At 46.4% G+C, this 23,775-nt stretch overlaps 1 protein-coding gene across 7 annotated transcripts in view; it reads left to right on the top strand.

Annotated features, from left to right (window-relative positions):
- Positions 1–19,985, top strand: part of LOC119953854 (dixin-like) — a 160,979-nt gene extending 140,994 nt beyond the window's left edge. For 4 of the 7 annotated variants that reach the window (XM_038778430.1, XM_038778431.1, XM_038778427.1 and 1 more), the window contains 6 exons: positions 4,574–4,657; positions 12,772–12,933; positions 14,990–15,056; positions 15,396–15,504; positions 16,328–16,436; positions 16,754–19,985. In XM_038778430.1, coding sequence (XP_038634358.1) covers positions 4,574–4,657; positions 12,772–12,933; positions 14,990–15,056; positions 15,396–15,504; positions 16,328–16,436; positions 16,754–16,837 — 615 coding nt within the window. In that variant the 3' untranslated portion in view covers positions 16,838–19,985. The remainder of the gene's footprint in view (positions 1–4,573; positions 4,658–12,771; positions 12,934–14,989; positions 15,057–15,395; positions 15,505–16,327; positions 16,437–16,753) is intronic. The other 3 variants (XM_038778432.1, XM_038778433.1, XM_038778429.1) reach the window with 2 other exon arrangements.
- Positions 19,986–23,775: the final 3,790 nt, after the last annotated feature.

Genomic DNA, 23,775 nt, shown 5'->3' with positions numbered 1-23,775 from the left:
GACTCCGGGAGCACCGACAGCTTCGTTCATCCGGACACGGTAAGGCGCTGCTCCCTCGCGGTCGATCCCGCCAACCAGCGGATCTCCCTGGCCTCCGGATCCCACTCTGTCCCGATCCGGGGCTTATGTCTGGTCAAACTCACTGCACAAGGCGTGGAATTCAGCCGTTTCCGCGTGTACGTGCTCCCCAACCTCTGTCAGACACTCTTACTGGGCCTGGACTTCCAATGTAACCTCCAGAGCCTCACCCTCAAATTCGGCGGACCCCTACCCCCACTCACCATTTGCGGCCTCACGACCCTCAAGGTTGACCCTCCCTCCCTCTTTGCCAATCTGACTGCAGATTGGAAACCCGTCGCCACCACGAGCAGACGGTACAGCACCCAGGACAAGGCCTTCATTAGGTCCGAAGTCCAGTGGCTGCTTCGGGAGGGTATTATCGAGGCCAGCAACAGTCCCTGGAGAGCCCAAGTGGTAGTGGTTAAAACTGGGGAGAAACACAGGATGGTCGTGGACTACAGCCAGACCATCAACCGGTATACGCGTACCCCCTCCCTCACATATCTGATATGGTCAATCAGATTGCATAGTTCCGGGTCTTCTCAACAATTGACCTGAAATCCGCCTACCACCAGCTCCCCATTCGTAAATCGGACCGGCCCTACACTGCCTTCAAGGCAGACGGTCACCTCTATCAATTCCTTAGGGTTCCCTTCGGCGTCACTAACGGGGTCTCGGTCTTTCAACGAGAAATGGACCGAATGGTTGACCGGTACGGACTGCGGGCCACGTTTCCGTACTTAGATAATGTCATCATCTGCGGCCACGACCAGCAGGACCATGATGCCAGCCTTGCCAAATTTCTCCACACCGTATCTCTCCTCAATCTCACTTATAACAAGGAGAAGTGCGTATTCAGCACAGACCGCTTAGCCATCCTCGGCTACGTAGTCCAAAACGGACTACTGGGGCCCGATCCCGACCACATGCGCCCCTTCATGGAGCTTCCCCTCCCCCAATGCCCCAAGGCTCTCAAACGATGCCTAGGGTTCTTTTCTTACTACGCCCAGTGGGTCCCACAATACGCGGACAAGGCCCGCCCACTGATACAGTCCACGCAATTTCCCCTCGCGGCCGAGGCACAACAGGCCTTCGCCCGTATTTGCTCAGACATAGCCAAGGCCGGTATGCACGCAGTAGATGAGACACTGCCCTTCCAAGTAGAGAGCGACGCTTCAGATGTCGCCCTTGCCGTCACCCTAAACCAGGCAGGCAGACCCGTGGCATTCTTTTCCCGCACCCTCCATGCCTCCGAAATTCGACATTCCTCTGTTGAAAAGGAGACCCAGGCTATCGTTGAGGCGGTGTGGCACTGGAGGCATTATCTGGCCGGCAGGAGGTTCACCCTCCTCACTGACCAACAGTCGGTAGCCTTCATGTTCAACAACACGCAGCGGGGCAAGATCTAAAACGACAAAATCTTGCTGTGGAAAATCGAGCTCTCCACATATAATTACGAGATCTTGTATCGCCCCGGCAAGCTCAACGAGCCCCCAGACGCCCTCTCCCGAAGTACATGTGCCAGCGCACAAGTGAACCAGCTCCGTGCCCTGCACGAGAGCCTTTGTCATCCGGGGGTCACTCAGTTGTACCACCTAATCAAAGCCCACAATCTGCCCTACTCCGTCGAGGAAGTACGGACAGTCACCAGAGACTGCCAGGTCTATGCTGAGTGCAAGCCGCATTTCTACTGGCCAGACCGTGCGTGCCTGGTGAAAGTGTCCCGCCCCTTTGAACGCCTCAGCGTGGATTTCCAAGGGCCCCTCCTCTCCACCGACCGCATCAACGTACATCCTTAGTGTGGTCAATGAATTCTTTAGGTTCCCCTTCGCCATCCCATACCCGGATATGACGTCTGCCACCGTCATCAAGGCCCTCGATTCCATATTCACTCTGTTCGGTTTCCCCGACTACATCCACAGTGACAGGGGATCCTCAGTCATGAGCGATGAGCTGCGTCAGTTCCTGCTCAGCAGGGGTATCGCCTCCAGCAGGACGACCAGCTACAACCCCCTGGGAAACGGGCAGGTAGAAAGGGAGAACGGGACGGTATGGAGGGCCGTCCAGCTGGCCCTACGGTCCAGGAACCTCCCATCCGCTCGCTGGCAGCAGGTCCCCCCTGATGCACTCCACTCCATTCGGTCACTGCTGTGCACCGCGACTAACAAAACTCCCCATGAACGTGTTTTTACCTTCCCTAGGAAGTCTACATCCGGGGTGTCGCTCCCGACGTGGCTCGCAGCTCCAGGGCCCGTCCTACTTCGTAGGCATGCCAGACTCCACAAGGCAGACCCTCTGGTGGACAGGGTATGCCTGCTCCACGCGAACCCCCAGTATGCCTACGTGGAGTTCCCCGACGGCCGCCAGGATACAGACTCGCTCAGGGACCTGGCTCCCCACCCACGCGCCACCCTCCTTTTCCCTCATTCATCCCTCGTTCCCCTGCCCACACTCGAGGACATGGAAGATTGCGGCACGCTCCCGGAGTTGTCCAGCCACTGGCCAGCACCAACACCGCCACCACCGATGCCGTCAACGCCGACACCACCTGTGCAGACGTCGCCACCACTGCTGCGTCGCTCTCAACGCACCGTCAGACCGCCGGTCAGACTCAATCTATGACGGGCACCGGGTTGCAAGATGGACACCCGATTTTTTTCTCCCCCTCTGTAAATAAATCACTGCTTATGTATTATAGTTTCACGTCACCCCCCCCCCCCCCCCCCCCCGGACTCATTCTTAACGGGGGGTGAATGTGGTGATCCACCACTATATATATGTGTGAGCCTCTTTTAGGGGATGTACAATAGTACCTGCTATTACAGGTTTGCTGGTAAGCCCCTGCCGGCTAGCTCCGCCCACAGGGAGCAGTATAAATATTCATAAGCTCTTCTGAGCTGCCATTCTACAGCTGCAGTTAAGGGAATAACATCTCGTGGTAATAAAGCCTCTTTTGTACCATTTCGTGTTTCTGTGTGCAATTGTTAGCACATCAGCTTTATTACAATCTACACAAGTGATGAACAAGATATGCTCCTGTGGAAAAAATTGTCCTAGTTAATTTCCATGTAGAAGAGCTTACCTTTTCACCACAAGCTGAGTAGTGTACTATATTTATTTGGGGTAATCTTTGCCTTTAATCATACTTGAAGGATGCAGTTTGAAATTCAATTGTTCAGTATCCTTGCTGGTATATCCCATGATGAGAACCATTGCTTGCAATTCTTTTAAATTAACCTGGCCAGAAAAATAAGCCTTGATATTTGAGGAATCAGTTCCCTAGGGTTTTTGTAGCAACATTAAGACATTGTAAGGAACTAAACACATCTGTAGTCTCAGTTGTTTACTGAATATTATGAATGGTGCTGTCTGTTCTATGGTCCTGGCCTATGGGTCCAGCAATCACAAGTATCAAATGAAACCTTGGATGATCTTATTTAGAAAGGGTGATTTGTGTAACAGACCTTAATGTTTTTACCAACTGAATCAAGGCAAGCTGAATACAAACTTTGTCAGAGCTTATAGATGCTTCACTCTCAACAATTGCAAGGTTTCTTACAGAGAATTACACCTAAAGTACAAGGCAGATATAGCCCATTGAGTCCCCGTTGGTGTTAATTATGTACAAAAACAGGAGGTTAAAACCTATGTACCGACTCTGTTTCAGTGTCCCATTTGCCCCTCTTTCCTTCAACCATCCATCAAACCTATTCTTAATTATCGCCAATCAAGTAGATTTTTTTTTTCCATCTTATCAGATACCCTGAACAATTTCATCTTAATTCTCCGGGTTTGTCCTCAGTAAAATACTTAGCATCCTATAGATCTTTCCTCCTTTCTCAACTTGAAATTAAGACCCTATTAAGCAAATTGAAAAAAAGCTGTTTGTCAGTGAAATTGGATTAAAATTTACTGCCGCTGTGCAGGTTTCGCAAGTGTCATGAAACTCAGCAAGGAAAGAGAGGCAGGAGCTGCTGGCTCCAGAAGATAAGTAACTGCCTTTTCCAGAAGTACTTAATTCCCTGGGCCTATTAGGTGAGCCAGTGGCTTTTCCACTGCTGATCGTGCCCTTTCTCCTCCCTCTTGCTGTAGTTGTCAATCTTGTCCTCTCGCCCCTGCCGCCTTCCGACCTCTTGGCCTTCTTGTCTCTTAAGGCCTTTACCCTCAAGCCGCGCTGGCGAATTTCACCCTCCCAGTTGTCAGAGACCATTCCCAAGGGTTTCCACCTGTGGCCTCCATTCCACTGCTTTTCTCTCCCAGCCACGAGCTGCCTGGTGGGGAAAGATCTACCAGGATCTTTGTGCCCATGGCCTTGCCAGGTTCCTCAGCCATTTTCAACATCCACTGTGCCTTCCCAGCCTTCCTGTAAATATCAGGGCCAATGTGTTTGAGTTAAATCAGTGTGAGTGAAATGTAGTGTCTTCCAGATGGAAATATTTTAATCCTATTTAAACGGAATAATTTGCGTCAGAATTCATAAGGAACACTTTGCTCTTTGTTCACATTTCACCAGGTGTCTGGGTATCCCTGTAAACCATCAGCAAATAATGGCTATGTCCAGTCAATGAGCAAAACCGCTTCTCCAGGGTATAGAGGGGTGAGTAGAAATTTGATAAATTATTAATGCCCCACTTTTGCTAAAGTTTCTCTTTTGCATAGAATTTTTAACTTTATTAAAAATATGCTACTCATAAGATTTCCCAGTAGCCTATTAAATATGATTTTTAGATGTAACCATATCGTACTTTTATATCATATCACACTTTTCCGCTAGCAGTCTCCATCAGGACAACCTGTGCTAGCAATAAAGGGGTAACAAACCTGATTAAGACCACTGCTTTGTGGCTTCTCCAATAACATTTTCCATAATTCAAGTAAAAATGGAGCTGCAAATCTGCCACTAGGCTACAGAAAACATTTTAATAGCATAAATATCAGTGGTGGAATTCCAAGGTCTCTTGCTAGTGGGATTGCAGGAATGAGGTCTCGTAGAAATCATCATGTAGCCTCCCTGCCACTCTAATTGTCTGCAGTGTTACATGGGGCGGATTAGGCCTAAGGTGGCTCCATCCACCCTCGCGCCAGATGAGGTCCTTATGTGGCTACTTCCCGCTAGACAGCAATTTTGAGGCTGGCTGGACGAGTTCCAGATTGGGAGGAAGCTCGACAGGCCAGCCGGCTTGGGCTGTAGGCATGAAGGGGAGGTGGTGGGGGCACCTCTCGAGCTCTGAGATGGGACTTCTGCCTGAGTGAGGGGTGGAGGTCCTATCTCCAGCTAACTAACCCTTCTCAGTGTGTTAATTACTGTGGGGCTGCAGTGATTATCCCTGCTAATTCTTCAGGTTGCAGTGTTGGACACTCCACCATCTAAAAGCACCTGCCAAATCCAAGTAATCAGAATCACCTTAGAAAAACTAATCTCTTCCACCACATATCTATGATGTGGAGATGCCGGCGTTGGACTGGGGTGAGCACAGTAAGAAGTCTTACAACACCAAGCTCGTGTTTGAAACAAACCTGTTGGACTTTAACCTGGTGTTGTAAGACTTCTTACCATTTATCTAGTACTTTTAATTCTTGATTTTTAAAGCACAGACACAAATCATTCAACCTATGTTGGTGCTAATTCTTCAACTGGAATGACCTACTTTAATTCCATTTCCTTGAAACATTTTCTGTATCCATTTTTCTTATTCTTGTTCAAATACTTCAAAACTCTGCTAATTTATGTACATTCCCCTATTATCTTTTTTAGTTCGCAGGACATGAAGCAGGGAAATAATTATTCATAATGCTCCCTCTCAAAAACTTTTATATTTTTGAAGATCTCTTCTAGATCCCCTTTAACTTTCTCTGCACCAGCAAATAAAAAGCCCAGTTTTTTTTAAACTTTCCATACTATGACCTGTAATCCTTGGTAATATTCTAGCTTTAGCTTTCTTTGGTTCTATTTTCTTTCCTATAATGGCATAGTGACCAGAATAGTGCTAATTCCACACACGATCCAGTACACGGGTTCCATTATTTGCTATTGATTAACTGTTGGCTTTCCTTCAATAATTGTTAGTCCTTCAAAGTGGGCGTATTTGTGTTGGCTATGAGACTTGGGTCATGATATCAATAGCAAGAGAAAAATAATCGAAACTATTCCATATGTTAATAGATAATGGAAGAGATTTTAAAGAGTTGTGCTCTTAAATTGAGGTTTAGATGTCAATCATAAACTGGCTTAGCTTTGATATTTTGCTTTATGATCTTGTATGAATAATATCTGAATTATATTCATAGAATGTAATCATGTCCAGGGTGTACTGACATTGAGCATTCATTCTTTTCTAGAAGTGTTTATATTTACAGTAAGTCAATTGTAAAATTATCATTCAAAAGGTGTTAATTTCCTTGTTTGATATTATATAGCAGATAGTTTGATGTTGGTTATCTTTTGTCAGATAGTTAAGATTGGCAGTGGGTGAAAAGCAGAAACTAAAAAAAGGACAAAATGTTTGGGAGAAGAATAAAACAGACAATATTGAATTGGCTGCATGTTGAATTCTATGGAAGGGAAATGGCATTGGCTGTATTGCAGGCACTGTTACACCTCTGCTAAAATCAAGAAAGTGTAGAAAGTACATGGAGAACATATTTGTTGGTATTTTTTGAGGCACGCTGGCCCCATTAATAACAGTGAGGTGGGAAGTGTGCGATGGGGCACATTTACCTGCTGGGAAACCTGCAAGTGTGCAATGGCAGAACAATCAGATCGCAGTGGTGTGGGATGCCCATGTTAGTCAGATTATGAGGTAGTGGGGGTAGGAGAGCTGGTGATACTTGGAATGGGATCTGATCGGAAAGGAGAACCAGCCAGATTGGGAGGGGTGAGGAGATTTACAGAGTAGCCCTTTGGGTTGTGGGAAACAATCTTATCCTGCAACCAACATGCTGTAAAGACCTTGGGCGCGATTCTCCGCTCCCCACGTGGCGTGGGAGAATCGCGGGAGGGTCCCCCGACAAAATTCACGCCCCGCGATTCTCCCCCACCCTGCTCGGAAGAATCGCCGCTCGCTGTTTTTCACGGCCCGAATGGGCCGAGCGGCCTGCCGTTCGCGGCCGTTTCACGACGGAGGCAAACACACCTGGTCGCTGCCGTCGTGAAACGGGAGTGAGAAGCCCGTTTGGGGCTTGTAAGTGGCCTAGAAAGGAAAGAGCACCACGACTGTGCTCGGGAGGGGCCCACCGATCGCCGGCCGGCGTCCAGATCAGACGCACTATTGCCCTTCCGCCGCCCCGCAGGATCAAGCCGCCACATCTTGCGGGGCGGCTGAGGGGAAAGACGGCCACCGCGCATGCGCGGGTTCGTGCCGTCAGAGGCACGACGTCAGCCGCGCATGCGCGGGTTGGAACCGGCCAACCTGCACATGCGCGGCTGACGCATTAGGTGCGCCGGCCACGTCATTCTCGGCGCGACGCCCCCACGGCCGTGATTTACGGAGCGCCGCTCCTTGCCCCGCCGGGAGGGGAGAATAGGGGGTGAGGAGCGGCCTCCGAGGCCGTCGTGAAACTCGGCCAAGTTCACGACGGCCCTCCCGATTTTTCCCGGGAGCGGAGAATTCCGCCCCTTATGGATCCAGTCCTCCTCACCTTTTTTCCTGTTCGATTTACCAAGGCTTGGGAAACGTTTGGGTTCAAAATAAGAACACTGTTAGAATGAAGGCACACAGCCTCCTTAAAAGGCTCAAGACTATCCCACTTCCTGACAATGGATTGGTCGCCCGTTCCGACGCCCCTCACCCCATCCTTCCTGTGTTAAAACTGGAAATAGCCATGTTTGAAAATTGGGTTCCTTTCCTAGATTTTTTACTTCTAAGCCCTCGTTCATTTTTGCATTGTTAAAATTACCCACTATATGTCCATGGACTTGATTTTAATCCATTCTTCACTGCGTTGAGTTGGCATTTCCCATTGAAGGTGAATGATGCATTCCAGTTTAAGCCAGTTGATTGTTGGGTTGAAAATGGGTCAGAGCTGGCTACATTACTGAGATCAGTCAGCAGTCTTCATTCTGCTGTGTAATAAAGCGCATTACATCATTAGAGAGCTTTTTTTCATCATATGAGCAGTACAACAGACTGTGCATTTCTTTTGAGAATTGAGTTAATATCAGCCCATAGAACTTCCATTAACAATGCACTTACAGAAGGTAATACAGCTGTAACTTGTCCCCAGGCAAAATTTGTCAAGCCGTGAAAAGTGTCCACTATAGTTCTATATTGATTTTAAAGTCCACAGGATATAAATTCCACTTCTGATGCTTGCTGGGAAGTGCAAATTATAAAAACCAAGTATGCCCAGCCCATGACTGTTGATTAAAACTAATGGAGATAAAAGTCAGGGACGGGCAGCACATAAGCTTGTTCTGCACAGTGGGAATGGAAACAAAGAAACATAGAAACAAAGAAAATCTCCGTCTGGGAGACTAAGAACTGGATTCTCCGATAGGTGACGCCAAAATCACGTTCGGTGACTGGCCGGAGAACCCAAGTTTCCAACTAAATCGGAGCGCCGCCGCTTTCGCCCCCTTCCAAAGTGGCATACTTTAGGAGTACGCCGCGCCACCTATTGAAGGCCTCAGGATTTTGCCTGAGGCGTGGCCCCGATGCTCCACCCCTGACTGGCGAGTTCCCGACGTCGTGGGACACATGTGGTCTCACCCGTTGGGAACTTGGAGTGGCGTCTGCGGACTCAGTCCAGGGCTGCCACAGTCATGGCAGGGCCGATCCACGGGTGGGGGTACATTATTGGAGGCTGGGGGGGTTGGGGAAGGTGGTGGTCCAGGGCGCGCGAGCCAGCCGAAGAGGGGGCCGTTTTTGCGGGCTGGGTCCGCGCGCAGCCTGCACCATGTAGCACGGCGTGGCCGCTGCAGGCCGCCACCGTGTGCATGCTCGGCCACGGACCCCGCAATTCTCCGGGGCATGTCGCCAGGTAGAGCCAGGTGCTCTATGCTGCCGTCCTGCTCGTCCCCAGCAAAACGGAGAATTGGGAGCCATTTTGCGCCAGTTTTCCTGGCGTAAATTTCCACTGTTCCCAGTCCAGAATCGGAGGATCCAGCGCTCAGTAATCCCGCCGGAACTGAACAGTACGTGATTTGTGTTTCTGTTGGGTATGCTATTCAGTAAGCGAGTCAGGGCATGCAAATGGACCAGCACTGCTGCCACGGATTGAAAGCAATTTCTGGCTCGGCGCGTGGTGTAACTGCTGGGACCAGAATTAGCGCTAAAGAGCCAGACAGCCGCAGCTTCACTTACCACACATACACTGCAGCCACCAAGATGGCTCAGAGAAGACCTGCGCACCCCCCCCCCCCCCCCCCCCCCCCCAGGTCAGAAGTGTAGTGATCTCTGTATGTGCATGTACATAAGGGGTTAATTTGTAATCATTGGCATCAGATGATCATTAGAGGGCAGTACCAACGGGTATAAAAGCAATCGCATTGTGCCTCTCTTTTCTTTTTGGTTGTTCTGTAACGAGCGAGCAGGAGTATAGATTAGCTCAGAGTGTTAGTGTAGTTAAACATAGTTACTGTATTTTGATCTTGTTAACCTTACTATTAGTATTAATATGAAAGTAAAGAACTCACAAAATTATTGTTTTTAGTTACTCGATAAATCTTTTGCTACTACTGGACATAGAACATAGAACAGTACAGCACTTTGAGTCTTTTTCATCAAGGTTCAGAAAACCTCATCAGCAACAGTATTGAGTAATATATATTACATTCAGTAGTATATCATAACATAATAATCGCTTATTATCACAAGTAGGCTTCAGTGAAGTTACTGTGAAAAGCCCCTAGTCGCCACATTCCGGCACCTGCTCGGGGAGGCTGGTACGGGAATTGAACCCGTGCTGCTGGCCTTGCTCTGCATTACAAGCCAGCTGTTCAGCCCACTGTGCTAAACCAGCCCCCAACAGAAGAGTAATAAAACAAGAGGTCCGAAGTGGACCCACTGGTCCATGCCAGTGCGGAGGGACACCTTCTTTCCCAGGTGTGCCGCAGTCTCAAGCCCACCCTCCTAAACAGCGCCTGGGAGGTAATGGAAGAGCCAGTCACTGCTGTGAGCCTTACTAGGAGGAGACAGCCGGTGATCTGAGGGGTGGGGGTCACTGGTGAGGCCTCTGCCCTGCGAAGGGAAGAAAACCAAGCAGGCTTCCAAAGGCCATGGTGCAGGTGTTCCTTGGTTGAGGTGCGCTCTGCTAAATCCCCTGCTTCCTTTGCAGCGTGGCAGTGCTTCTGAGGAGGGCCATTGATTGAGCTTGGTCAAGCCCATAGCCTTTTTGATACATCTGGGGTATGAGGCTGTCCAGACGGGCGGCCTGGGTTGGCTCCCAGATGACCAGAGGCTCTCTGAACATTTACAGGACACAGTGAGTAGTCAGGAAGCCATACGTTGCAGAGCCCAAAGGGCTGCGTTTAAATCCACATACAGCAGCAATGATATTTGAGCTAGGCCACCAATATCCCGAGGGGAGGGCTCAGAGTCCCAGAACTGGCACCAAGTCATTCCACTCTACTACCCCCAGCCCGGGCAGCTACCCGCAGCCAGCCCGACTATTTTTGAGGCTTTTTCAGAGTTTGTTTAGACTCCCCCTCAGCCTCAGCAGCTATGGCACTCCGTCCCTGATTGCAATACTTGCACCAATTCGTGCCAAATAGGGGCCTAACTGCTCACTGAAATATGTAAATCTGGATCTCGCTCAGTGAGGACGAGATCCAGATCACAATGTCTCACTAGATCTCGCAAGGCATTCCAAGCATTGGAAATCTCGTGAGAGGCATCTCCCGAGTCAGGCAGGGCAAGGCCCATCGATCAGATCCAACATTTCCGATTAACCTTTCTCTTCTTCCATAGTTGCTATTGTTGCCTTCTGAAAACAGCGTTTATAAACCCTCCTCTGTCATTAATTGCCCATTTAAGAGTATCAACTAGTGAGGGTGGGAAGCCCTCTACTTTATCAGAGGTGCACCCTCCCACCTGATTAAATATCACCCCCCCCCCCCCGCCCCCACACCACCAAACTCACCACAGGAGAAAGTTCTAAATTCCACCAGTAAGTGTAATTTTCCAGAGCGCCATATGGTGTATTTTCTGGTGGTGGAGGTGGTTTGACATTGACCGCTGTTGGGATCTTCGAGTCCCATGATTATCTATGATGGCACACTCGTCCTGCTGTTGGAGAACCAGCTGTGTGTGTGTGTGCAGGGAGTGGGGGGGATGGCGGGCGGGTCACCTTCGGCTGAACCGGAAATCCCACCGGCAGGAGAGGCCAGAAGTCCCGCCTGCAGGAAAGGTCAGAAGAACCCCAGGCCGGACGTCCCGCCGACGGGAAAGGTCAGAAGAACCCACTGAATGTGTTTTTAGGATGCATAAGATCCTAAGTGCCAATGATTACAGAAAAGAAATATGCATCATCAAAGTCACTGTGGTGAATGTAACATGGTAATTCACACTGTATCTTTGTAAGCGCAGTAGCGTTATCCGACCACTAGGGGGAGCAGCTCTGGGAATGCTCAGGAGCTTGTACAGGGCTCCACCCTTGGCTCCGCCCACGACTCCTCCCCCTGTGCTGCTGTTTAAGTACCCTTGTCCAGAGTCAGCCTGCAGTTCACCGAGAGTTCATCAACGGGTAACAGGCTGGCTCTGTATAAGTAGATTAAAGCCTATATTCATATCGTAAAACGCGTGTCTGGTGAATTGATGGTTCCATCAGTCACTCACTCCAAACTACCGCTATTGTGTTTAATATGATGTGATAATTTCATTGAGATGTTAAATATAAATATTTTGACACAATGAGCAGATTATACAGACAAAGAGGAGACTACATGATTAATCAATACTGAGGAATAATGCCAGAAAGCAATGAATAGCTTTATTTTTGGAGACAACAGACGTACAAATATACATTGCCTTTCCACCGCGTGTATTTGGCACATGATATATATTGTGAAGTTAGAAGAAATAAGATATTTGGTCGTATTTGATGCGTGAGAATTTAAAAATTAATGTTCGATCTTTTGTGCATGTTTTATTTCTCCTAGTTAAAGGAGCAATTGCAAAAAATATGAGCTGAGTTACTGAAGAAAATGTAATCTCCACGGTTATGATTATGCTCCAGTTGAAAAAATGAAATGAAAATCGCTTATTGTCACGAGTAGGCTTCAACGAAGCTACTGTGAAAAGCCCCAGTTGAAGGTTATAGTGCTTTGATATTCCATCGGGATTACATGGAAAGACAAAACTGATGTCAATGTTCAAAGTTGAAGCTTTCGGATTTTATTGATCAGATGTGCTTTTCATTTCCAGAAGGCTATTATTTTATAATTCATTGTCGTTCAACAGCAGCAAACATTGTGCTATTAGTAACATTTAATAGAATGCTTTTCAGTCTCTCTTTGAAAACAGACCACTTATGAAACCTACTTGTTACCTGATGTATTATCCAATGTACCTGGTTTTACGGGATGCTGTTTTCAGTTTCTGGCTGAAAACCAAGTTAAAATTCGCATTACACTGCTGCTTTGTACCTGATAGAAGTTTTAAAAAATGATGCCAAGAGACTCAGCAAAAGTAGTCTGAAAAATCACTGCCTTATTGTATTCATTGTGGATGTTATCCTGGAGCACTCCTTGACCTCTTGTATATGTAATTATAGACAGAAGATCTTCAGGTAGTACGAGATTCTCTGCGCAGTCTACGGAGTAGCTTTGCTGGTCATGACCCCCAGCACCACACAATCGACACACTGGAACAAGGAATCACAAGCCTATTGGAGCGAATGCACGTGGCCGAAACGCAGGGAAGAGTTGGCAACAAAGTAAGGACATATTACCAGTCCGTGTAAAAAGTAATCTCCAAATGAGCCCCTTAGGTGATTAATTTTTTTTGCATTTTTGGCTTCTTTAATTCATAGAACATAGAACAGTACAGCACAGAACAGGCCCTTCGGCCCTCGATGTTGTGCCGAGCAATGATCACCCTACTTAAACCCATGTAACCCGTATACCCGTAACCCAACAATCCCCCCATTAACCTTACACTACGGGCAATTTAGCATGGCCAATCCACCTAACCCGCACATCTTTGGACTCTGGGAGGAAACCGGAGCACCCGGAGGAAACCCACGCACACACAGGGAGGACGTGCAGACTCCACACAGACAGTGACCCAGCCGGGAATCGAACCTGGGACCCTGGAGCTGTGAAGCATTGATGCTAACCACCATGCTACCGTGAGGCCCCTAGGAACAAACAATTCAATAGGAACAAACTACCATTGATTGAAATTGAGTTGTATGGCATTATTAGTAGATGAATTAATGCAAGAAATCATTTTATTTACCATTTTAATAAAGGTGTTAACGAATTCATTTTAAATGAGCTAAACTTTTCGGGGGGGGGGGGGGGGGGGGGGGTAGGGGGAGAGACACAATGCCCCTGAGACTATAGTTGTGGTCGGGTAGAATGCCCCTGAGACTGCAGCGGTGGTTGGGGGGGGGGGGGGGGGGGGGGGGGGGGGGGGGGGGGAGAAAGAGTGTCCCCAGACTGCTCTAGGGGAGGGGTAGAGTGGGAGTCCTGATGACTGTGATGGGGAGAGGAGTGGGGGTGACAGGGAGAGCCCTGATGCTGAGGCTGAGGGTGGATGGGGTGAGGGTGACAATGTTGGCATTATGGTGGGGTCAGGAGAGCCGTTTGCTTATGCTGGGGCGGGGGGGGGGGGGGGGGGGGGGGGGGTGGAGGCTGGGAGGCGGGGAGGCGTTCACTTTAATTCAGATCATGGCACTCTTTAAAGGTGGCGTCGGAATCTCTGTCTCGCTGGCTATATCAGGCCCCCACCCTTCCAGACTGAGGGCGCAAACCCCACCCACTTTTTTCACGGGAATCTGGTCTAAAATCTCAGCTTATGCAGTTGGAAAGCTGCACGCCTGTTTTCAGTCAGAACCTAGATGGTCCCAGCAAATAATGCATGTCAGCTCTTTCTTAATGGGGACAGTCTCTCCTTCCTTCCCTATGTACGGTCTGCATTGTTTGTATAGCATGCAAGAAACAATACTTTTCACTGTATACTAATACATGTGATGATAAATCAAATCCAATCAAAAGCAGTGCCATTTAAATATAACTTCATATTATTCATTAATTTCTCAAAAATGAACCTTAAAAATTACGCAATCTCCAGTTAATGTTTTCTTGCACTTCTCCCACTTTCAGAATATGCTGACCTTTATTACAAACTATCAGTGTTTTGGACCCACGTCTATTTTTTTCAATAAAATTAGTAAACAGAACGGAAAGAATAGTTCTAATTGTTACTGTGTGGGCCAGTAAAAAATGCATTTGATGGTGCGCCAAACCAATACAAACTTCAAGATCTTGGGGCTGGTTTAGCACAGGGCTAAAGAGCTGGCTTTGAAAGCAGACCAAGGCAGGCAGGCAGCACGGTTCAATTCCCGTACCAGCCTCCCCGAACAGGCGCGGAATGTGGCGACTAGGGGCTTTTCACAGTAACTGCATTTGAAGCCTACTTGCGACAATAAGCGATTTTCATTTGGGTTCAATTCCTCGTCTACACTGAGTTAGTTGGGCCACTGTAATTTATTGAATGTCTCCTTAGGGAGGGATAAAACTGTCAGTCACGAGTGCTTTTCCAGTGACTCCTACAAGGAGATCTGGGTTTTGGGTAAGGAAAAGACAGATTTTGGATCAGTGCTGATGCCCTTCAAATTTTGGATAGCATCCTGACATCAGGGGCTGAATTTGCCCAATAAAGTGATTGAATGAAAACGTAAAGCCTGGTGGATGGGTGCAGGATGAAATCATCAGCTTTACGATTGTTGCATTTCTGCTTTGATATCCTTTTGTTTATATCTGCAGACTCCTGTGAAACATTCAGGAAGAAGAGAAGCAAGTGCAGAGAGAGAATCCTGGCCATCCAATTCCAGTAAGTTCAGAGGCAAACATTTCATTTCACAAACTTATATTTGTTTGGTGTTAAACAACACTGTGAACTAAATATTCAGGTTGATGTGATCTCCTAACCGTCCTATTTAATTTGCTGGAAAAATATTTCTGGGAAACTGTGAACTTGTGGCCCTTCAATTCCATAGCAGAGCACTCTCATTTTTCAAATCATGATATTCCACTGCATTGCACACTGTAAGCTAAGTTTACACTTGGTAAACCCCCCCCCCCCCCATTCTACCCATGGTTACTGAAGGTAGGTCATGCTGTTGTCTGTCAAAAGTATTTTGTTTTTTTTTAAAAAGATTTTCTCTCTCAGCAGGTCTTCATTCTCACAACAGTCCTAGTCTATGCAGTCCTGTCTGCACTAAAGTGTTGTATTTCACAGATCGAACTCTTGTACCGTTTATGGTAAACATTCCAAAGAGGCAAGTAATTCTTACTGTATCAGCCAATTGTAGCAGTTGGAAAACTGAAATTCTTGCCTCCATTTTCAGGAGACTTTCAAAACTATCCGATTAAGCATTCATGTGAATTTTGTTAAAATCCTTTTCGATCTAGTTTATTTTCTTGTTTTTGTCCCTCTCTCTCTCTCTCTCTTGCAGCAGCTGTTGCTTCCATCCTATTTAAAGTGCTGCTTTGAACCAGTCACTAAAACTTTCACTCGTTCTGTGAATATCTAGGATATTTAGGATGACAGCAGAAAGGGGCTTGAGGCTGTTTCTTTTTTTTAAATAAATTTAGAATACCCAATTCATTTTTCCAATTCGGGGGCAATTTAGTGTAGCCAATGCACCTACCCTGCACATCTTTGGGTTGTGGGGGTGAAACCCACGCAAACACGGGGAGAATGTGCAAACTCCACACAGACAGTGACCCAAAGCCGGCTTGAGGACAACTAAGTCTTCTTTTTAGAACTGTATCAGTTGCAACACTCCACAGAAGTAGAATGTGTTTAAATTTTGGTTTGCTGCACCCTGGACTGAAAGGATACGATCCCATTCATGTCCCCAAATGTGAGGTCCCAATCTTAACTGCATCCTTGGAAGGAAATCGACAAGAAAGCGAAAATTAGAAGCTCGGTCAACCTAGGGTGCTTCTGTCCGTGTGTCTAAGGTTGTTTTTCAAGATTAGCAATTTTAAAGCTGTGTAGGCCGATTTTTCTGCTCGCTCAATCGGGGAAAGTCTGTAATTTAAAATTCTTGCTTAAAATCACGCACCTTCAATCTCTAATCAACTTTATTTCTGCAGACTTGGTGAAGTGACTCTGAAAGATTTTAAAGCAGCAATTGATCGAGAAGGGAATTACCGATATCACTTTAAGGCACTGGACCCAGAATTTGGCACAGTGAAGGAAGAGGTAAGGGTCAGTGATTGGTATCATTGGTAATACTCAGGACAATTGAACAGCAAAATATTTTGTTGGTGAGAGAATGTGTGCCGCTTATAAATATAATACATTGTGTCCCTAAACTGTGCTGAATTAGTTGAGCTTTAGATAGCTGAGATGAGAATTCCTTTCTGTAAACTTGCTTATACACATTGATGAAGAAATAGAGAAATATATGGAAGAAATAATGAGTGACCTTCCATTTAGATTGTACAGAGTGTTGTAGAAACCATTCCAAAATTACAGGTTTTAAAATGTTAACTTGATTTTCATTATTTTTCCGCTAGCTTTTCCACGATGCTGATATCGTTCCTGGTTGGGAAGGAAAAATAGTTGCTTGGGTTGAAGAAGACCATGGAGACAGTAGGTAGACTGATGCACTCTCCAGATTTGGGAGGTAGATTTTTTTTCCACAAAGGTCCAGAGGACAAGCACCAAAGAACAGAAAGACCCCACTCAAGTCTTCAAGTCCTTCTCTACCTTCAGGGTAGAATATGTTGCCGTGCCAAATGTGGACCAGAAAGAAGAGTCCAGTGCAAAAGGTTCTCAAGTCTTATGCTGATGAAAATAGACTGGTCATTGTAAAGTCGACGTGACTTTTGTTACTCGCTGTACCAGTGTAAAATTTTTATGCCATGTCATAAGCAATACGTGGACTTTTGCTACGCCAATGTTGTGGTAAACAGCCTCAGCTGAATATTGGCGTTGATATACCCTCGATGCTATGGAGCTGTAAGTTCATATAGCTGAGAAGCAACTTCAATTCAGATCATGCCTTTTCTTATATAAAAAGATTTGAACTCTTTGTGACCAATCTTTCGATATCAGATGGGATTCTCCATGCCAGGATCTAAATGCTCCCGCCAGTGGAGAATGGGGACTGTGTCCTGTTAGTAACGTTGCCAAAATGGAATTCTCAGATCTTGGCTATGAAATATGCCGGTTTCCCAGCACTTACTGGTGCCGGGCCGCCATTTCGAACGGGCGCTCCAATCCTAGTGTTCCTCCCCCACAACCCAAATGTTGTCCTCCCTGCGAACAAGGGGAGCACCCCAACCCCTCACCCAAGAAGGGACATCCTCCCCCTGCTCCCACGGGAATGACGGATCATCCACCCCCCACACCACCATGCAGTTCATTGTTGAGGACTTTCTAGGAAGGTTCTGACACACCAAAACGCATCAGTTTCAAATGCAAAGGGCTAAGGGTGCAGATGTGAGGAAAGGGAAGGTCTTCTTGGCTTAAATCTTCAATGGACTGTCTGATCTCCACATCATCTACCAGGCAGAGCAGTTCAGAGTGGGAAGACCACTTCAGATTTTGAACAGGCCCAGCAAGGATGATGATGTTGCACAAAGGACTGCCTGCACCATGCCATGAGTGATCTTCAGATTGCCCAGGGCTGGAAGGAGCAGTCCAGACACGGGACACCCATCCTAGATGACAGAGGCAGAGAGGCCCTCGGGATCCAATGTGCCAACACAGCGCTTGTCAATACTTAGTCCACCCAGTGGAGTCCTGCTGTGAGGGTCGGTGTATAATGGCGGCGGGGGAGATGGGGCTTCCAGCTTGTTAATTGCATTCTAATGAATGCATATCAGCTGTTTGTTTGTCACCGTCAGTGCAGGGTGGGAAGCCCGTTGTGGTTGGTGGGCAGGATCGGAGGCTGGGACTGGTCTGTCGCCCAGCGCTGATCTCATTTTTGGGCTGATGCGGGATTCTCCGCCCAATCGTGATTCCCGATCTTAGTGGTGGGAATCGAGAATCCTGGCCACGATGAATTTTGTTTTATATAAATTTAGAGTCCCCAATTCACTTTTTTATCCCATTAAGGGGCAATTTAGAGCGGCCAATTCACCTACCCTGCAGATCTTTGGGTTGTGGCGGCGAAACCCACACACATCTTGATGAATTATGACAATTTTCACTGATGATGACTGATAGTTAAACAAGCCTCTTCTGCTCCTCGGTGAGACCTCTGAACTGCAGCTGTCTTCCTTACCTGCGGTAAGTGTGCCTTTGTTAAGAGTAGCCCTGGTTTGTGGCATAGACTCTTCCTGCCTCACCAGCTGCAGGAAGTTACTTGAAAATGAGAGGCCTGGTTAATGAGGAGGAAGGAACAGCGGAATTCAATCATCATTTAATTACGTCAAAAGATTCTAACCAAGACGAGGACAAAACATTCTAATTTTGAACCTCCCTCAGCCATTAACTTCATTCTTTAATAAAGATAAAACGACAGACATTGTCCATCTTGTTTGACTGATGCTTCCAAATTTTTATGAAATCTCTCAGTTGCAAGTTTTCAGTACATCAGTGATGACGTTCCTCAGAACAACAGAAAATAAGTATTGGCAAACACCCAGGGCTACTGTTATGCACCCCCTGCTGTCTAGTCGCAGAATAGCTTCACTGGAGACTTTGGAATAATATCGTATAGACATTTGCAATATTATTATATGACATTTGTGAAGGCCCTATGAACTTTGAAGACAAAACGATTACAAAAAAGCCTTGGATTAACATTGTTTTAGGCTCATGTGAAATGACTTCAACTGATCATTTAGGTTCTGATTATCCAGAATGAAAGGCGTTCCGTTTTATGCCGATTGAATTGTGTTCTCAATTTAATGATACTGTACTTAATTTATGCACATTGCAGATGTCACATCCAGAAGAAATGCTGCCTTGTTTAAGGGGGTGGGGAGGGGCAAGTGGAATTCTGTTAATCCTATTTGGAGTAAGAATTATGAAAACATGGTGAGCAATAGGAGTTAGATAAAGAAGAATTGGATTTCTGGAATTAAGATGTCTGGAAAAGGTGCAGCGTTTGGAAGATTTCTTTTCTACCGGTCCTGGTAAATCCAAGATTTTGAGAGTTCATACCACAGTCACAAATTTTCCAAGTACAGTTGCTTTTTAGAGTCAGTATTCCTAATAGCTTTTTAATGTTTTTGTTTATTTTTTTTTAATGATCGTTAATACAGCTGATATCGACTACTATTTGGAAATTTATCGAATCAGCTCTCTAAACTGAATTTGGATGTAACTAATCTTGTTGACACAAACTTGCAGAACTGGAACAGTAACCTTTGTTTTTTACAATTGGAGGGTTATATTTATCAAGCTTGAATTGTTCCAAGTACTTTTTCTCAATGGACTCCTTTTTTTAAAAAAAAGGTTGTTTTGCCACAGTTTCAGGTATTGTACTTGCTGGCACTCGTGTTCAGGGGACATCAGTGGTACTAGACATTTGGTGTAGGTGCCAAAACAATTACTGCTGTGCAGTTTATTGAGGCAGAACTAAACATTTCAAACGATGCAGTGGAATTAGTTCATGTGTCTGTATAAGAGGGTGTTTTGTTATAACAGATTATTCGAATTGCGTAGACTCGATTGGTCCTTCACATGCCACCAGGGACATATGTTTGTCATGATAAGGTGTAACTGTATAAAGATATTGGTGTAAACAAAAAGCTGTTGCATTTTAAATAAAATGTGTGAGGAGTTCATTTGTTACCTGGGGATTTTGTTCTATCTCTCTATATTCCGAAAAAAAATGTTTTCCCAATTTGTAAATAGTTATTGTTTCAAAGCTGAAGAGATGATTTTTTTGTGATTGTCGCACTTTTACATGGAGCTCAGACAGAATTTACAGCACAGAAACAGGCCATTCGGCCTACCTGGCTTATCAGTATTTATGCTGCACATGAGCCTCCTCCTGCCTGACTTCACCTGATCCTGTCAACATAACTTCCTGTTCCTTTCTTAACTAGAACTTAACTAGCTTCCCCTTAAATGCATCCAAGCTAATTGCCTTAACAGTCCCTATCAGGTTCTACATTGTAACCACTCTGGGTGAGGAAGTTCCTCCTCAATTTCTGACTAGATTTATTAATGATGTCTGTCTAGTTTGGATTCCCTCACAATCAGAAACATTACATTTAAGTGATAAATACTGTTTTTGGAAGTGACTTTGCAGGTTTCCCCCTGAACTGAAAGTATTCTCTGCATAGCACATGATTAATGCATACGTAAATCGGTGGAGTGATACAGGTACCATATCTGTAGTAAGACGGAAAGACTGCTTAATTGGGATGACATTGATTTTATTAAGAAGGCACTGGCGGCCATCCCGGACCTTGACTCTCATCAATTGATCATGGAGGGTGATTTCAACTGCATTTTGGACCCAAGGGTGGATAGATAGATTGAGCCTCAAGTCATTAGTAACCTCAGGAACGGCGAAGGAACTGGGAGTTTTCATGGAACAGGTTGAGTCCAGCGACCCCTGTGGAGGTTAGATTCAGCGCTCCTGGTGGACAAGAAGTTTTATGAAAAGGTAGCCTTGGCCATAGGAAATTACGTGAAGTTTGACCAGAGTAGGGAGGTATGCTCTCCACGTTTTGGGAAGCGCTTGAAGGCGGCGGTTAGAGGGGAGGTAATATTTTATAAGGCCCACAGGGATAAGGTAGGGTGGAAAGGCAGAGGTTGGTCGATGCTATTTTGGAAGTGGACCAGGTCGATGCTATTTTGGAAGTGGACTAGGTCGATGCTCTTTTGGAAGTGGATCAGCAGTATTCCGTGGCCCTGACAAAAGAGCTGTTAGCGGAAAGAAAGAGGTTGCAGGTGGAATTCGATCTGGTATCTATAGGGATGGTGGTGAACCAGTTGCATCGCTCACAGGGTATTTATGAGTATGGGGAGAAGGCCAGCCATCTGTTAGCTCATCAGTTGAGTCGACAGGTGGCTACACAAGGGATAGCTCAGGATGGGGGGGGGGGGGGGGGGGGTGTGTGCTGGTGATGGCTCCAAAGAAGATCAGTGGAGCATTTGAGGTATTTTATCGAGGGCTGTACAGGTCCCAAACCATGGTGGGGGACTCCGAAATGGAGCAAGTTTTAGACGGGTTGGACTTCCCAGAGGTGAAGAGGGGGACAGGGATTGGAGGTGCCAATAGGACTGCAGGAGATTGTGATGCTGACGAGGCACGTCGGAAAAGAACAGAAACTGTCACATGAGGCCCTGGCTGAATTGATACTGGCTGTCAGCAAGAGCACTCAAATGAACACACACATTCATTATTACAATATAGACTTTGTGATTACCCACTCGAGTTTACACAAAAGAATAAGACCATACTATGAATATGTAACACATTTCCAGACACAGGTGATCAACTTTCAGCTGGAAGAAGGACAGACAAAAGAAGCCATCAGACTCCATAATGGACTAATAGCTGGTGAGACACAGGTGATTTAGAAGGAAATGGATCTTGATTGAATCACCCTGGAGTATTCTGTTTTTTTTCATTAATGAGTTGTGGTCTGGATGGGGCAATGGACCTGGCCAGTTGTGGGCCTATACCTATGACTCCATGTTAGCAGACCAGTATAAAGGAAGGAACATTGGAACAGATCTTCAGCGATAACCTGAGAGTCTCCCAGGCAGAACCATCACAAGAAGAAGGGACCCTGGGTTTTGAGGCCCAGAGAAGATACCCACATTGATGATTGTAGCCTGGCCAGCCTCCTGCATTAAGTATGGGTAATACATAGAGATCAGCTATGAGTCTGTATCATACTATGTGAGGGTGAGAGTAATGTGAACAAAATTGCGTTAAACCATGGGCACTGGGCAGCATAGTGGTTAGCACAGCTTCTTCACAGCTCCAGGGTCCCAGGTTCGATTCCCGGCTGGGTCACTATGCGGAGTCTGCACGTTCTTCCCGTGTCTGCGTGGGTTTCCTCCAGGTGCTCCGGTTTCCTCTCTCAGTCCAAAGATGTGCAGGTTAGGTGGAGTGCACATGCTAAATTGCCCTTAGTGTCCAAAAAATGTTAAGTGGTGGGAAGCATAGGGTGTCCCTTTCTGCGGAAAATTTGTTCCTGTAAATTTCGGACCCCTTCTCATGAATGGAGAAGACAATGGGGTTGTTAAAGAAGCTTGGATCCTTCTCATGGTGCATAGACTTGGGAACCTTGCCATTCAAGCTGGCCAAAACGAGATTCAGGTATCTTGGTATTCGGGTGGCTCGTGAGTAGTCCATGATGGACTTGGCTAGCTTGGGGTGGGGGTGAGAGGGGACCTGAGGAGGTGGGATGCTCTCCAACTTTCCTTGGCAGGTAGAGTACAGACCATAAAAATGAACATTCTCCCAAGGTTCCTGTTCGTGTTTCAGTCTCTCCCGATACTCATCCCAAAAGGGTTTTTTGTGAGGGTGGATAAGTTAATTTCAGCCTTTGGATTGGCACATAAGACACCCAGGATCCGGGGAGTCTTCTTGCAGAGGGACGGAGATCAGTGCTTTGAGGGGCCGGGGAGAGGGGCTGCGCTCTCCCAAATTATATTATTACTAGACAGCAAATGTAGAAAAGGTGTGGAGGGGGAAGCGGGGGTCAGGACGGTGGCAAATGGAGGCGGCTTCTTGTGTGGAGGCATGTATAAAGGCATTGGTCACTGCCCCTCTCCTGTTCTCCTCGACCAAGTTTACAGCAAGCCCAGTGGTGGTGGCATCCCTTAAAAATTGGAATCAACTTTGGTGGCATTTCAGATTGGGGGACATGTGCAAAGAACAAAGAAAATTACAGCACAGAAACAGGCCCTTCGGCCCTCCCAGCCTGCTTTGGGGGTCAAATTAGTTAGTTTGTTAAAATATAAAAATACAAACTGCCTGTATTATGGTTGTGTGTGCTTTATATGATTGTGGCAACTTTTGTATTGTTTGGAATAAAAAATACCTTTTTAAAGATGAAAGACTGAAAAAGCTTCAGGGTTGATTTTAACTCCAGATGGGAGGGGTCAGTAATCCCACATTAGGAATCAGAACCCCAGCAGATTTTCAATCCCCTGATCAACTGCATCGCCATTTACAGAAGAAGGTGGAAGCTGGTCAGCAGGCGAGGATGTAAACTGAGTAGGGCAGATATATCACGCCATCAACAGAAGAAGGTTTAGGTTTGGGATGAGGGATGTGTTGCACCAGATGTGGAAGCACGCAATGTTGGTGATGGCTAGATGTGGTCGACTCAAGGTCGAGCAGGATGCTAACATTGTGCGTTGCCACTTGAACCTCCAGCAAGAGGCTGGGATCAAGACCTAAACTATTATATTTTCAAGTTCAAATTAATATGATAACTTCAGTCCTGCCAAAGTTAAGCAGCAGTAAATTCTAGCTCAGTTCTGACTTGATGTGCCGGGATGGTTGTATAATTGACCATTAGAATGGCAAGTTATGGACAGAGGAGAGATGGACTGAATCCCCCAATTCCAATCAGTGTGGTTTATTTTTGGAAAGGTAGACCTGTGTGTT

This window comes from Scyliorhinus canicula, chromosome 19, assembly GCF_902713615.1.
Source record: "Scyliorhinus canicula chromosome 19, sScyCan1.1, whole genome shotgun sequence".
Classification (NCBI taxonomy): domain Eukaryota; kingdom Metazoa; phylum Chordata; class Chondrichthyes; order Carcharhiniformes; family Scyliorhinidae; genus Scyliorhinus; species Scyliorhinus canicula.
The sequence above is the reverse complement of the archived record's forward strand: the minus strand, read 5'-3'. Positions and strand labels throughout refer to the sequence as shown.